General features: G+C 37.2%; 1 protein-coding gene and 1 long non-coding RNA gene across 2 annotated transcripts; both read right to left on the bottom strand.

Moving 5' to 3' along the window:
• Positions 1 to 451: 451 nt before the first annotated feature.
• LOC110782391 (uncharacterized) lies at positions 452 to 15,483 on the bottom strand. The gene is made up of 10 exons (XM_056841220.1): positions 11,484 to 15,483; positions 4,188 to 7,890; positions 3,926 to 4,000; positions 3,631 to 3,798; positions 3,120 to 3,522; positions 2,562 to 2,625; positions 2,359 to 2,465; positions 1,977 to 2,226; positions 893 to 1,060; positions 452 to 797 (listed from the first exon to the last, which is right to left on the bottom strand). The coding sequence occupies exons 1-3, from the start codon at positions 14,942 to 14,944 to the stop codon at positions 3,980 to 3,982; spliced, it is 7,185 nt and encodes a 2,394-aa protein (XP_056697198.1). The 5' UTR covers positions 14,945 to 15,483; the 3' UTR covers positions 452 to 797; positions 893 to 1,060; positions 1,977 to 2,226; positions 2,359 to 2,465; positions 2,562 to 2,625; positions 3,120 to 3,522; positions 3,631 to 3,798; positions 3,926 to 3,979.
• On the bottom strand, positions 9,770 to 10,904 carry LOC130469233 (uncharacterized). Its single transcript, XR_008929644.1, has 3 exons — positions 10,751 to 10,904; positions 10,386 to 10,485; positions 9,770 to 10,244 (listed from the first exon to the last, which is right to left on the bottom strand). It is a non-coding gene; the product is annotated as an uncharacterized lncRNA (long non-coding RNA).
• Positions 15,484 to 15,895: the final 412 nt, after the last annotated feature.

Raw genomic sequence — 15,895 nt, forward strand, 5'->3', positions numbered from 1 at the left:
CTCAGTTTCTATATTGTTGCAACACTTACTTTTTCACGTCTTAAAACAAAACAAAAAAATCAAAACCTTCTTATGAGGGTATAAATAAAAGCTTTAATTATTTTATCCGGTGGGTGAGAATTACGAAGTAGGAGTTATTATAGAGAATAAAGTGAGAACGTAAATATAATTGCATATAAAATAATTTTCTATTTATGGTGTGTTATAACTTGTAAGTATTGTGATATTTTCGTTTAGAAAAGTGCTACAAGTAAAAAGAAACGGAGTAAAAAGTTTTATTTTTCTACCAGATACGTAATATAAGATACCCTGTACAAAAATCAAACTTAATAGGCCTAACATCGTGATTATGTACAACGAGGAAGTTGAATCCTTGGAGAATATTGATGTGAATGCCTTAAGCTAATCTAGGATGCATGGTTAGCAAATTAACTCGTAGGACAATGAACACTTGCAGTAAATATGAGAAACAAAAAGAAAGAAGAAAGAACACAAGGGTTTACCATGGTTCGATCAATATGACCTACATCCACCCTACGAGACTTGGAGCATTTTTTTTATTACCCTTCAACTGAGGAACTTTTTACAATGGAAGAAGATCAAGGTATTGTAAAAAGATGAACTAGATAACAAGAAGGATCCTTTTTATGTGTGCCCCAAAAATACAAAAGGGAAAACCCAAAGCTGAAAACCGGAACAAACCGGGTTGAAAAAGGATCGTCAGAACTGGAGTTGTTGAGTAATCCCCCCACCTGAGGCACTAGATTCTTGTTGTTTCCAGCAGGGTAAGCAATATGCTGCACAAATGATCAATCGTAACCTATTTTAGAGCTTAACTAAAACTATATACAGATTAAACAGAGGTAAAGAGGATTAGAGGAACTCAGTCGACCTTGTATAGAGGAATTTGAAAGCTCTGATGATAGGAATAATGTATTTTTAGTGACTCGAATTTTCCATAAAGACCCCGAAGTCTGGAACATTCACAAATATTCCAGGAATTCTGAAGTACCTTCATTTCCAATCCCTGAACAAACCTCCAACTTCTTTGTGGATACAACTGTAACATATGCAGGAAAAAGTTCTTATTTAATGCAAGAAGCAAGCAGTTATTATGCTCCAATTTAGCCTTATACAGTGGCTGGACTACAAAACTATTGTCCGTGATGTATCCATGTCATGACTAACAAACAAAGAAACACAAGTGTTATTCAGTCCTCTTACAGGACTTGGCTCGTAAAACAAGGAAGAACAAAAAACGTTAAAGAGTCATTTTAAGCTACAGATTAGAGAAGCAGGGAACAGACTGATACGGGAACTTTATTTTGGGATACAAGGAGTTTACAATATAATCTACAACAAACAGCTAGAGTTTTTGTGTCACTACATTTTTTCTGTTTAGGAACAGGGCCATTTTTTCTGGAATATTCAGTAGTAAAGTGATTATGATTTAGAATGTATAACAATCAGAAAATATATCCTTCCAAATTGGTGCCAGCATTAAGGTTGAAAAACTTCCTAGAGGTAATACTGATTTCTAAGTGAGTCAATTGCAATGTTATGCTGTGAATACATATCTAGCTGACTGAAAGTTTACTGTGAAAAATGTAACAGATCCAGATCTGTAGTCTCACCATCAATTTACCAGGTGCACAAATACAAGCAAGCATTTGTGTAGTGACATTATGTGCCTGCACGTGTCAGATTCCCTTAGTCCACGAATATTACTGACCAAACACACAAACTTACTCCACTAATATTAAAAATCTAGATGGATCAGAATTTAAGAAGTCAATCACACGCCTAATAAAGAGGCCTATATATTTAGTTTCAATGCCACATTCATCGTCAATATGCGTAGGCGTGTAGCGCCCTGGACATATTTAATCACAGTCTATACAATAAAGCAAACGAAAAGGCCTCAAAGAAACCATGCTCATCAAAAGACAAAATACCAGTTGGAAATACTGTAATACCTCAAAGTGATGATTACTTTGAATCTCATCTTCATGCACTCTTCGAAAAAAGTTGGTCTAACGGAATGAATCATGGAACTGCAACGGAAAATGACAAAAATTTATGCAGTATATGGTCCTTAACTCCTTAAAATTAATCACCCTGAATTGATAGCTCATTACCAACATGGGAAGTTGGGAACACTAGTACACCACCAATTATGACATTCAAGGCAGGAACTCAAAGCAGTGAACTGCTGTTTCCAGTAAACTGCATACAACACAAATGATCCATTTCAGAAAAATGTTCATTGCACATTAATCAGAAGGAATGACTTATTCCGAGGTCATGCAGTAACAAAATTTAATTAAGAATAACTGCAGGTTTCAGAAAGTATCTAACCTTATCTGTAAGAATCTTCTAATGTTTTTCCATATATATAGAAGGTTTCAGACTTCAATATATGCCGTTTCCAGGGTCATAAGACCGTGTTAAGAAATAAGAAGTCACTGCAAACACCAGCGTGAGGAGTCAAATCTCAAACACAAACTCTTGTAACTTGAGCACTAGGCAAAATGATTGAACAGATTGAAGAACATACTTACTCAAACATGTATGGGACTGTAATAAGGAGGTATTGTTTGATGCATATCAACAAGCGCGGAAGACCTGAACATGATAGAAATATATGAGAATCGATTCCAGGTAAACAAGTCATAAAAAATAAAAATAAAAAATCAATTCAGTTGACATCGGGGGTATAATGTGTAGTGTTCTCTACAACCATGTCCTGATTGAGTTGCAAACAAAAAAATATAAGATGCTGTTATCTAGGTCAAATGAAAGATGATTTGAGCAAGAATAATTTTCTGTACATGAACATGACAAAGTTAGAGAAAGAGAAAATGAGGACGTTTTGTTTTAGACTCCGCAAACTATCATAAGTACATGATTATTTTTCTGCAAAAAATCAATGATAATACTTGTACAACTATTACAAAATATAACCTGCCAAAATGGTGCTTGCAACAATTAGGAAATCATGAACCATTATAATCTCAAGCATACTATGAAACATACACTATGAAATTATTTATATATTTAAGAAAGCAAAACACCTAAAAAGAATGCACGAGAACACAGATGCCGTCCAAGTAACTCACATCCTCAGGCACGTGAAACAGCCAACATGCACAGTGTTGCTTTGTTGGTCCCCGGTAAGTGTCCGGGTATGGATTCTAGTGAAAAACCGAAGCTGAAAACCGGAACAAACCGGTTTGAAAAAGGGTCGCGTAACTGAAGTTGCAAAGTGATCCCTCCCACCCTGAGGCACTGCAATTTCGCGTTTTTGCCACTGAGTTTTCAGTTTTCTTCTCATCTTCGTTACATTCAAGAAACACATAACAGTTTTCTATGATCAAAACTCAGAAGCAGCAACATCCATCTCATCGATTACATTGCTAGCACGCTTATTTCTAGCATGAGAACTGATATTAATGACTGTAAAGGCAGGAAGAGGAAGCACAAGATTTTTGTTTCCAGCAGGTTAAGCAATATGCTGCACAACTGTCATAAAAAATGACCTGTTTTAGAACTTAACTAAAACAATATACAGATTATAATTAAGGTACAAGTAAACAAAATTAAACAGAGGCAAAGAGGAACTCAGTCGACCTTGTATAGAGGAACATGAAAGCTCTGATGATAGGAATAATGTATTTTTAGTGACTCAAATCTTCCATAAAGACTCCGAAGTCTGGAGCATTCACAAATATTCCAGGAATTCTGAAACTACCTTCATTTCCAATCCCTGAACAAACCTCCAACTTCTTGTGGATACAACTGTGACATATGCAGGAAAAAGTTCTTATTAAATGCAGGAAGCAAGCAGTTACACAAGTTCATTCACATTAAGTAAAACACAATTTTTATAGGGAAAACTGAACAAAAAGACAAAACGGATTTTAACCTGAAGGTTGGGTGTGTTCAGGATCAAGCTAGTGTTGAGGAGAGTAAATAAAGATTAATATCTCCGACGTAGTTCCTGAGATATAGGGAAAATGAAATTAGTAGTTGCAGGTAGTTTTAAAAAATGGGTTGGAGTTGATTAAAGAAACAAAGAAAGAAAACAAAAACCAAATTCAAGATTGGAAACCTAAGGACGACGGTGTATATCATTCTAAGCATATAATAAAAACAAATTAAAAGAAATACTTTCTGCAGTGACTTACAATATCTTTGCTGGGGATGTGTTGAATTTTGTGATAGTCCTTCCCGTTGGGTTCTTCGCATCTTTTAATTAGGTCTAGACATTCTCTTATCACAAGTCTCTGAAGGGAGGTGAGGTTCTGCATTGCTTCTGGTAGTGATTTCAGGGCTTCACAGTAGGATATGGACAGGGATTGAAGAGATGATAAGTTGCTTATCCATTCTGGAAGGGATTTCAATTTATAACAACGGTGTAGATTGAGGGTTTGGAGGGAGGTTAAGTACTGCATCCCCATGGGAAAACTTGTCATTTTGTGAGAGCCTGTAATATCCAAACTGCGGAGGTTTTGAGGAAAGGATAATTCAAAATTGTCTGCATATCTCAATGTGAGTTCGTACAAGGCACTGAAATGCTTTAATCCTGTTCTTCCAGTTACTCTCTTCAGTTTATTTATTCCTTCTATGTAGAGCCATTGCAGAGAAGATGCGGACTTCTGAAATGCCTCCACAACTTCCAATTCAATCTCCTCATCACCGACTTCTGATTCAATCTCCTCCTCCTCGGAATCTGATTTAAGCTCCTCCTTTATGGAATCTATTACAGTTATTCTGAGGTGAGTAAGACAATTTAGGGCCAGTGATTTGAGATAACCAAGATTGTCTATTTCCACCTTCCGTAATTTGACATTGTCATCATCTTGTGAAGTTCCAGCACCAGCAGTGTTACTTCTTGTTGTTGATTTTACTATTATTTGCAATGCTTCATTGTTGTATTTCAATCCCAACTCTTCAAGGCTTGGACAGGGAGGAAATGACGTTAGACTCGGGCATTTAATGATATTCAATTTCGTGAGGCTTGGACAGGAAGAAAATGACTTTAAGTTTGGGCAATTGTCGATAACCAATTCAGAGAGGCGGGGAAAACTACTTGATCTCCTGTTCCCCAAACCCTTCAACTTTTCCAGACGCCTAAGTTTAAGTTTTTCAAGGGAAGGGAAGAATGTTGGTAATTCTAGTGTTGCTGCTTCTGTGTCATTGCTATTGCTGCTGCTTCTACTCTCCATGTACTCTAAGTTATACAACAAATAAAGTTCTAGTGATTTCAAATGAGGCAGTTTACTCAGCACTGGCATCTCCTGCAAATTCCTACAACACCTAAGCTGGATTTCGACAAGATGTGGGAGGGAGATTGCCCAATTAATCTCTGCTCTTCCCCATACTGGAATTGTTTTACCCCGGTAATGCCACACCTCTAACCTCTTGATATTTGAAGGTGGCTCTAGGGTTGCCAACACAGCTTCAGGGTTAACACATCCACCTTCTTTATCATCAAATCTAATAATAACCCTCGTGAGATGTTTCATGCTCTTCAAATACCCAGCTCCTCCTGTGTCATTCATGCCTTCAACTATTCTATACTTTGAATAGATTCTGATATCAATGGAGCCTTTTATTTCGGTGAGGCCTTTTAGGGCTTTCGGCTCATCATCACTTTGTTCCTTCTTACCCACCACAAAGTATGGTAGTACTCTAAGACTAATTAGCCTATCCATTCCCAATGGCATACCAATCAAAGAAAAACATCCCCTTAAATCCAAGTGTCTCAGTTTGACCAATTTGCAAAAATCTTTTGGCAACTCCTTTAAATCCCAGCAATGTTTTAAAAGAAGTGTCTGCAAATTATGCAGTTTTGTAATGGCATCAGGGAGCATCAACAGATCATTATAAGACAGGTTAAGATACCTTAAGTGCAACAACTTACCTATTGAATTAGGCAAATTTTTAACATCCGAATTTGACAAGTACAACACCCTAAGAAACATCCAATTGTCTAGTCGTGTATCCACCCAATGTTTTTTACAACCACCACTAATATATGAACGAATCTTATAGCTACATTGTGGACCTATATCGACATTACAACGCACATGACGGATTTTATCACACAAGTTATTTGTATTATGATCATTCACTACACATATTTCCTCCCTCCCCACTTCTTGGGCAACATCGTGCATCAAGTCGTGGATTTTAACAGAATAAACATCACCGTATTCATCATTCTCTACATCTTGAAAGAAACATCTCCGTAACAAAATTACAAAATGTTCCTCGGCAGCATCTTCTATACTTTGACCTCCATCCAACGGCATAACATATCCTTGTGCCATCCAAAGGTCAATCAACATCTCCTTCTCTATTTCATGATCCTTAGGAAACATTGCACAATAACTAAAGCAACACTTCAAGGAGTGTGCAAGATTGTGATAACTGAGCTTTAATATTGACATGATCTGATTATCACCATTGCCAATATGGGCTAATCCACTCGCTTCAAATGATCGCCACTTAACTATATCCTGACCAAATAAAAGACTTCCTACCACCTTTATAGCAAGAGGAATGTTGTAACAAATTGCAACGATCTTCTTTCCAATAGCAACTAGTTCGTGATAGTTTTCCTGCTCATGCCCTTTGTGAAAAGCCGACATCTCAAATAAGCGCCATGAACTCTCGTGTGACAAACCTTGCAACTTATAGGCTTGCCTTTCCCCTATGATAATTGCAGTCTTCTCCGAGCGTGTGGTTACCACAATCTTGCTTCCCCCTTGACCCAACATTAAGAACTTTTCCAAATAAAGCCACTTCTCACGGTCCTCATTCCATACATCATCAAGAACAAGGAAGTACTTCTTTCCCCTTAATCTCTCCTGAAATTTGTTTTGCAGCGATTCCATAGTAGAGTTACCATTAGGAACATCGCCAGTAACTAACTCCAGAATCTTACAAAGAATTGCTTTCACATCAAATTGTTCTCCGTCTTGATCGGAAACACAAACCCATAACCTCAAGTCTGAAAACTCACTTTTGACCTTATCTTCATTATACACAAGTTGGGCAAGAGCAGTTTTTCCTAACCCTCCCACTCCCACTATGGTCACGAAACAACAACCATCCTTAGCATTACGATCTAGCAACATATCAATGATAGCATCCTTATCCTTATCCCTCCCGATAATCTCCTTGGCATCTACGTAAGAACATGTTTCCTCCCTTCTCCTAATAATAGGTTTATAATCAACAATAAACCCAAATTTGGTATGCCTATCAACAATTTCACCCAACTGCTTCTTAATTTCCTTAACCTTATGAGACATCTTGTAAGCTTGATCCATCTTCTCCTTATTAGAAGAAAAGAAACGACGTACCTTTTTAGAGAATTTACCACCACCCTTGTTGTTGCCATCAATCTGTTTGAGCTCAGCAAGAGTGAGGAACTCATCAAACAAATCATCAGCATCGTAAACAACATCCTTAAGTTCTGCAATGTAACTCTGTTGTTCACGGGAAAGATCCCGCTTCGCCTCAGCATCCAAGAGCACATCCTTGATCGTCAAGACAGATTTGTTGAGGTCTTCAAGATGAGATTTGTAACCCCACATGTCACAAATCTCTTTAATGATCTTACTGCCCATCACTTCAATAAGTTTTGAACAAACCGAGTATCCGATTTCAGCCATTGGGTTGGGGGTTTTAAGAAAGATGAAGAGATGAATTAAGATGAGAAAACAAGATAAAGCAGAAATGAAAGGTGTTTGAGTTTTCAGAGAGATGAACAGGGAATGAGAAAACAAGATAAAGCAGAAAAGTGTTTGGGTTTTCAGAAAGATGAACAGGGGAGGATGAGAAAAAAAGATCAGCAGAAATGAAGGGTGTTTGGGATTTCACAGGTAATGAGAAAACAAGATGGAGAAAGTATTGAGTGTCTGAGTACTTGAGTGAGTGAGTGAGTGAGTTTAGATCCAGACAGTGTGAACTAAATGAGAGTACAACTCAATTATTACGTTCCATTATTACATTATATGATCAAACCAAGTGGTTACAAATACAGAATGGGCAATAATGGGGTGATATTTCAGTGAAACTATAACTATAAGCCATACGAAAATCCATGGTAGGGTACTAGGATAAGTAGATGACAATCTCCAATAAGTTTCCATGCAATAAATTGGACGTTTGAAAATTGATACTAGCAAAAATATAAACAAGTACTCTTCCAAACCCCAATGGCCCAATGTCCCCAAATGACAGAGACTTTACAAGTCGACATTGTTGACTATTGTTTGAAGGTACAAATTCAAGTGGCCAATACTATTATCTAGATAGGAATTTATTGTACCATGTTCCATTTTTCTGGACTATTTTTTTTGTTAATTGATTTAAAAACTAAGGGGTAGGAAGTTTCTACTCTAGTGTGTTAAGGTCTCAAAAAATTGCACCTTTTTTACCCGAGTTTTAAAACTTAATTTCATTTTGCTTCCCCGCAGTCATGTCTAAATAGGGACGAAAATTCGAACCTAAATATGTCCTTTGTCTTGATCACTAGGTCAATAACTCGGTTTTTTATTTCACTAGGCCAATAACTCGGTTTTTTTTATTTCTCGAGTTAAAAAGTTAAAAAAAACATCTAAACTTGATTAATTAGACACGGCGCAATTTACACTAAAGTTGGTTGATAGTTAATTAATTCATTTAGAGTTCACCAGACTCACAAACACAACTAGCATTTCAAGTAAAAAAATAATGTATACGGAAGTAACACTTTTTGTTGTAATATGTCACCTTAGCTCGGTTTTGGACGTTGATCATAATTTTCCGGCATTGACTTACTGCCCATGTGCCGATCACATGAGACCTTAACTGAAGCCTTCTCCCTCCTCTGCTTCATCTGCTTCCTTCTCTATCAATCATGGTAGTGCATCAAACTCCCACCAAACAAGTAACAATATTCCACACAGACATTTCATCAAACACCTTACATGCATCCCCAATTCACTTACATTTCCCTTAAAAATCGTCCGAGCTCAAACCCACAAACACATCATCATTTTCAATCTTATGTTTAATCAGCAACATGTACATGAAATCCAACCCCAACAATATAAAAACCCCAGAATTCTCAATTCCTTTTCATCTCAATAATCTCAATGAATTAAGCATAGATTATTTTCTGCACTTCATTCTCAACAAGAACAGTATATCCAATTCAGTAACACTGGATATTTTGTTTAGTTGTTGTGATTAATTACAGTAGAGAAAAGAAGGATCGAACATGATTACTTGATTTTGAATGATTTTGGATGAAAGGGGGAGAAAGAAAAGGAAAATAAAAGAGAAAGGAAAAGCTAGGCGCCAACAATAAGGAAGAAAAAATGGGAAAAAAAAAAGTTCATTAAGAGTCACTTAACCGGCACGTGAGGGTCAAGGCCGGAGTTTTTGTCAACGAGCATAGTCCGGCCAAAGATTATAAGTATAAGTAGCTTTTTTACCATATAATACGTTATACTTCGTATCAGATAGTTTCTCAAAAAAGTTAGTGAGTACTAACACATAAATTGTTCCAACGTAAACAAACTAGTCATATACGCACGTGATGTGTACGAGAGTATAAAAAAACTCAAAAATTATGGGTTTATATCTAATTGGAGATGAACATGGTCCGATTTGATGTGGTTTGAGACGAAACCCAAACCAAACCGCAAAAAACCCAATTAGAAATTAACTTGGAGAACATTTTCAGGATTTTCTATAAGCGAAAAGAAAATATAAAAGCGAGCTATGACCCATTCACTACTCGGAAGATCATCTTCCCACAATCTTTACAGAAATTTCTTAGGTTGGATACGGCTATATACGTTATGAGCAAGCTTATTCCAGATACGTTTAACAAATGACCAAAAAACTACATCAAAATAAGAACAAAAAAACAAGAATGTCGTCAATAAACAAGAAAAATTGCTGCTTCCCTCGGATCCAACTTAAAAGAGCTTGTATAACCAGCAAAACAGTCACTCTCAATGATTAGTCGACGCAAGAGTAGTTCCTTCCTCACCTTCAAACCCACCCCCATAGCACGGCTTTGGCCTCCGCAATAGTCAGTCTTCATCGCATACTTGAAAGTACTATCGCATACTCGTCTTCACCTCCTTACTCGTCTAGCAATGCTATCTTAAGTTATCATCAATATAGAGTCATTATCGACTGAAGCATGTATACATTTCTGCCAATCATTTGTAATCCTGAAACAGTTTATATAATGAAAGAAACAGATAAGGTATGTTACTAGAACATCTAGCCTAGACGAAGATACAAATTTGAATACAAACATAATTTGATCAAACAGAAAAATAAAAGTAAACGCATTGACATGAAAACTCTACCTAATGGTGTCTTTCTGTTTTCAAATTTCAACGGCAACCAAGGAATGAAGGCTCTGATGAAGATTTCTGATGACGTGCCATCCTTCTCTCGACTAATGTCCTGATTATAAAGATAATGTGTTTTTAGTAAATAAGAGTGATCTATGTGGAAATATATATCAGCATATTGTCTCCATGTAACAAGTTACTGACTTTCCATTTGAGGGTCTTATTTAGGGGTGGAGCTATTATATTTTGTGTCATTTTCAAGCTGTAGTGTGTTCTTGAACCTGGAATTTGAAACATAGTACGTAGTAATAGATTTAGGATATAAACAGAAAATCTTTCGATTAATAAAATTCAGCAACAGATTAAGGTTAACGAACCTTTGTCTCACTACTCTATGGGCTGTTGCTAAAACTGGTTCTTTTGTCTTTGCATAAGTGGACTTCAGATCAGTGGTTTCAGCCCCTTAACTAAAACAATATACAGCTTATAAGTTACAAGTAAATAAAATTAAACAGAGGCAAAGAGGAACTCAGCAGACCTTGTATAGAGGAATCTCTTAATCAGCTCTTCAAATAGCATGGCCGCCAAAACTTTTCCATTCTCGTATATCATGACAACAGGGTAAGGCCCTGTTCGGCAAAATTAGCAAATTAGCGGTAGCGGTTAGCGGTTGAGTAGCGGGTAGCGGTTAAAGTAGCGAGTAGCGGTGAATAGTAGCGGGTAACGGTTAGCTGTCAAAGTAGCGGTAACTAATATGAGGGTTCGGTAAAAGTAGCGGTTGATATTATAAAAATAAAAATAAAAGCAAGAATATTATTTAAAACTTTATTATAAATTTGTCAAACGCTACCCGCTACCTTAAACGCTACTAATTTTAACGTTTGACAAAAGCTACCCAACCGCTACCTCAACCGCTAACCGCTACCTAAATCGCTAGTTTACCAAACACTTACAAATTTTACAAGTAGCGTCTTAACGCTACCCGCTACCTCAAACGCTACCGCCGAACACGCCCTAAATGAAAATTAGTAGTTGCAGGTAGTTTAAAAAAATGGGCTGGTGCTGACTAAAGAAAAAAAGAAAGAAAACAAAAACCAAATTCAATATTGCAAACCAATGAACGATGGTGTAAATATTATAAAATAATATAAATAAAAGAAATACTTTCTGCAATGACTTACAATTTTGGGGATGTGTTGAATTTTGGGATAGTCCTCCCCATCGGGTTTTTTGCATCTTTTAACTAGGTCTGGACATCCATATGTATGAAGTATCTGAAGGGAGGTGAGGTTCTTCATTGCTTCTGGTAGTGATTTTAGGGCTGAACAGAGGCATATGTCAAGGTATTGAAGAGATGATAAGGTGCTTATCCATTCTGGAAGGGAATTCAATTTATCACAACGTATGAGTTTGAGGGTTTGGAGGGAGGTTAAGTACTGAATCTCCATGGGCAAACTTGTCATTTTGGGAGAGTTTTCAATTCTCAAACTGCTGAGGTTTTGAGGAAATGATACATCACAATCGTCTACTTTATACAATGTGAGTTCGTCCAAGGCACTGAAATGCTCTAATCCTGTTCTTCCAGTTAGTCTCTTCAGTTTATTCATTCCTCTTATGTTGAGGTTTTGCAGAGAAGATGCAGACTTCTGAAATGCCTCCACAACTTCCAATTCAATCTCCTCCTCCTCCTCGGAATCTGATTCAATCTCCTCCTCCACAATTATTTCGAGATGAGTCAGACAATATAGGGTCAGTAATTTGAGATAACCCAGATTGTCTATTTTCACCTTCCGTAATTTGACATTGTCATCATCTTGTGAATTTCCAGCACCAGCATCGTTGTCTTCTTCTTTTTCTTTACCTCTTGTTGTTTTTACTATTATTTTCAACGTTTCATTGCTTTGGAACAAGTCCAACTTTTCAAGGCTTGGACAAGGAGGAAATGACGTTAGATCCGGGCATTTCTTGATTTCCAATTCAGAGAGGCGGGGAAAACTACTCGATCTCCTGTTCCCCAAACCCTTAAACTTTTTCAGACCCCAAAGTATAAGCTTTTCAAGGGAAGGGAAGAATGTTGGTAATTCTGGTGTTTCTGCTTCTGTGTCACTACTACTGTTGCTGCTTGTACTCTCTATGTACTCCAATTTATTCAATTCTTCGAGATGTAGTGATTTTAGATGAGGCAGTTTACTCAGCATTGGCATCTCCTGCAGATTTCCACAACATTCAAGTCGGATGTCGACAAGATGTGAGGGGAAAATTGCCCAATTAATTGTTGTACCATGGTAATATCCTATTAATAACCTCTTGATATTTGAAGGTGGCTCCAGGGTTTCCAATACAACTTCAGGATTAACACATCCACCCTTATGACTAAGAAAATCAATATCAACCTCTCTGAGATGTTTCATGCTCTTCAAATACCCACCTCTTCCTGTGTCATTCAAGCCTACCACTATTCTATAATTTTTACTGATTTGGATTTCAATGCGGCCTTTTATCTTGGTCAGGCCTTTTAGGGCTTTCAGCTCATCATCATCACTTTGTTCCTTCCTACCCACCACAAAGTATGTTAGTTCGCTAAGACTAGTTAGCCTATCCATTCCCAATGGCATACTAATCAAAGCAGCGCAACCCCATAATTTCAAGTGCCTCATTTTGACCAATTTGCAAAAATCTTTTGGCAACTCCATTAAATTACAGCAATCTTCTAAAAGTAGTGTCTGCAAATTATGCAGTCTTGTAATTTCATCAGGGAGTATCTCCATTTCAAAATTACCAGACAGATTAAGATACCTTAAGTGCAGCAACTTACCTATTGATTCAGGCAAATTTCTAACATACGAATATGACAAATCTAACACCCTAAGGCACATCAAGTAGTCTATTCGTGTATCCACCCCAGGTTCTTTACAATGAACACTAATATACGAACGAATCTTATTGCTATACAAAGAGATTATTTGGGGACATATATCGACAATACAACCCACATGACGGATTTTATCACCCAAATTCTTTGTACTTGAAGTCACTACACAGATTTCCTCCCTCCCCACTTCTTGAGCGACATCGTGCATCAAGTCGTGAATTTTAACAGAATATATATCACCCGATTCATCATTCTCTACATCTTGAAAGAAACATCTCCGTAACAAAATTACAAAATGTTCCTCGGCAGCATCTTCTATACTTTGACCTCCATCCAACGGCACAACGTATCCTTGTGCCATCCAAAGGTCAATCAACTTCTCCTTCTGTATTCTATAATCCTTGGGAAACACTGCACAATAACTAAAGCAACTCTTCAATGAGGGTATAAGATTATGGTAACTGAGCTTTAATATTGACATAATCTGATTATCACCATTGCCAATTTGAGACAATCCACTCGCTTCAAATGACCGCCACTTAACTATCTCCTGACCAAATAGAAGACTTCCTACCACCTTTACAGCGAGAGGAATGCTATAACATTTTGCAACAATCTTCTTCCCGATCTCAACGAATTCATTGGGGTTTTCCTGTTCACATCCTTTGTGAAATGCAGAAATCTCAAACAAGCGCCACGAATCCTCCTGGGATAAACCTTGTAATTTATAGTCATGTTTATCCCCTATGATAGTTGCTGTCCTATCAGAACGAGTGGTTACTAAAATCCTACTTCCACTTTGACCCAACATTAAGAACTTCTCCAAAGAAATCCAGTTATCACGGTCCTCATTCCATACATCATCAAGAACAAGGAAGTACTTCTTTCCTCCTAATCTCTTTTGAAATTGGTTTTGCACCATTTGAAGTGAGGAACTATCATTAGGTTTCCACTCAAGAATCTTACCAAGGATTGCTTTTACATCAAATTGATCCCCGTCTTGATCAGAAACACAAACCCATAACCTCAGATCTGGAAACTCAATCTTTATCTTTTCATCATTATACACAAGTTGAGCAAGAGCAGTTTTTCCCAACCCTCCCACTCCCACTATAGTCAGGAAACTACAATCTCCTTTACCCTCATGATTTAACAACATATCAATGACAGCATCCTTATCCTTATCCCTCCCAATAATATCATTGGCATCTACATAAGAACATGTTTCCTCCCTTCTCCTAATAATAGGTTTATAATCAACAATAATAGACGCAAATTTTGTATGCCTTTCAACTATTTCATTCAACTCCTTCTTAATGTCCTTAACCTTACGAGACACTCTATATGCTTCACTTATCTTGTTTTTGCTAGAAGAAAAGAATGTCAGTACCTTTTCAGAAAATCTAGCACCCTTGTTGTTGCGATGAATCTTGTTCAGCTCAGCAAGAGTAAGGAACTCATCGAACAAATCATCAGCATCATAAACAACCTCCTTAAGTTCCGCAATGACACTTTGTTCTTCCTTTGTCAGATCCCGCTTTGCATCTGCAGCAAGGAGCACATTGTTGATCTTCAAGATTGACTTGTTGAGGTCTTCAAGATGAGTTTTGTAACCCCATGTGTCGCAAATCTCTTTGATGATCTTACTGCCAATCACTTCAATGAGTTTTGCAGCAATCGAGATTCCGATTTCGGCCATTGGGTTGTGTTTTCAGAAAGATGAACAAGTGAATGAATGATGAGAAAACAAGAATGAGCAGAAATGAAAGGGTGTTTGGGTTTTCACAGGTAATGAGAAAACAAGATGGAGAAAGTATTTAGTAGTGAGTGAGTGTGGTAATCAATGTAGTAGGATACTAAAATATTGCTAGTCTATACCAATTTGTTTCCCGTTGGTTTCCATCAGAACATGTGAAAATTCAAAGCATATTCCCTCCCCCCAGCACTCAGATGACAGTTTTTTACTCTAAAGGTACAAATAAAAAATGGGCATCACAAACAAAACACAAGGTCTTGTTTGGTGTACGTGCACCAGGGGAAAGGCGCCTAATCGGGACTGCAAGTGTTTAAGGTCTTGTTCTCTTTACTCGGTTTGGTTTTTAAAGTGTAATAAGTCTTGTTTTCTACACTATTCACACTAGACATTTGTTCATTTTTTGTGATTCCTATCTAAGAAAAATTGTAGCCATGTTTCTAATACGAATATGAAGTAAAAATAATACAGAGTATAAGTTCAGCAGTATACCTAGTGATGCTTGTTGTAATACGGTAGCTTTGCCGTATTCTGGCCATTGAGCAAATTTTTCCAAACCTGATCATGTGCTGATCTGATCCATGACCATAATGAAGCCTTTTCCCTCTTTTTTTCTCCATCTTCCTTTCTCTAGACATTTCATCATATTCCCACTATGCACTGATCGAATCCCCACAAATTAAGCATACACGTGAAACAACATTTCTCATAGACATTTCATCAAACACCTTATGTGCATCCCCAATTAACTTACATTGCCCGTAGAATTCATCCGAACTCAAACCCCATAAACTCCATCATCATCTTCAATCTCATATTTGATCAGCAACGAGTACATGAAATCCAACCCCAACAAAAAAGAAAATCCCAGAAATCTCAATTCCTTTTCATCTTCAA

Source organism: Spinacia oleracea, chromosome 3 (genome assembly GCF_020520425.1).
Source record: "Spinacia oleracea cultivar Varoflay chromosome 3, BTI_SOV_V1, whole genome shotgun sequence".
NCBI lineage: Eukaryota > Viridiplantae > Streptophyta > Magnoliopsida > Caryophyllales > Amaranthaceae > Spinacia > Spinacia oleracea.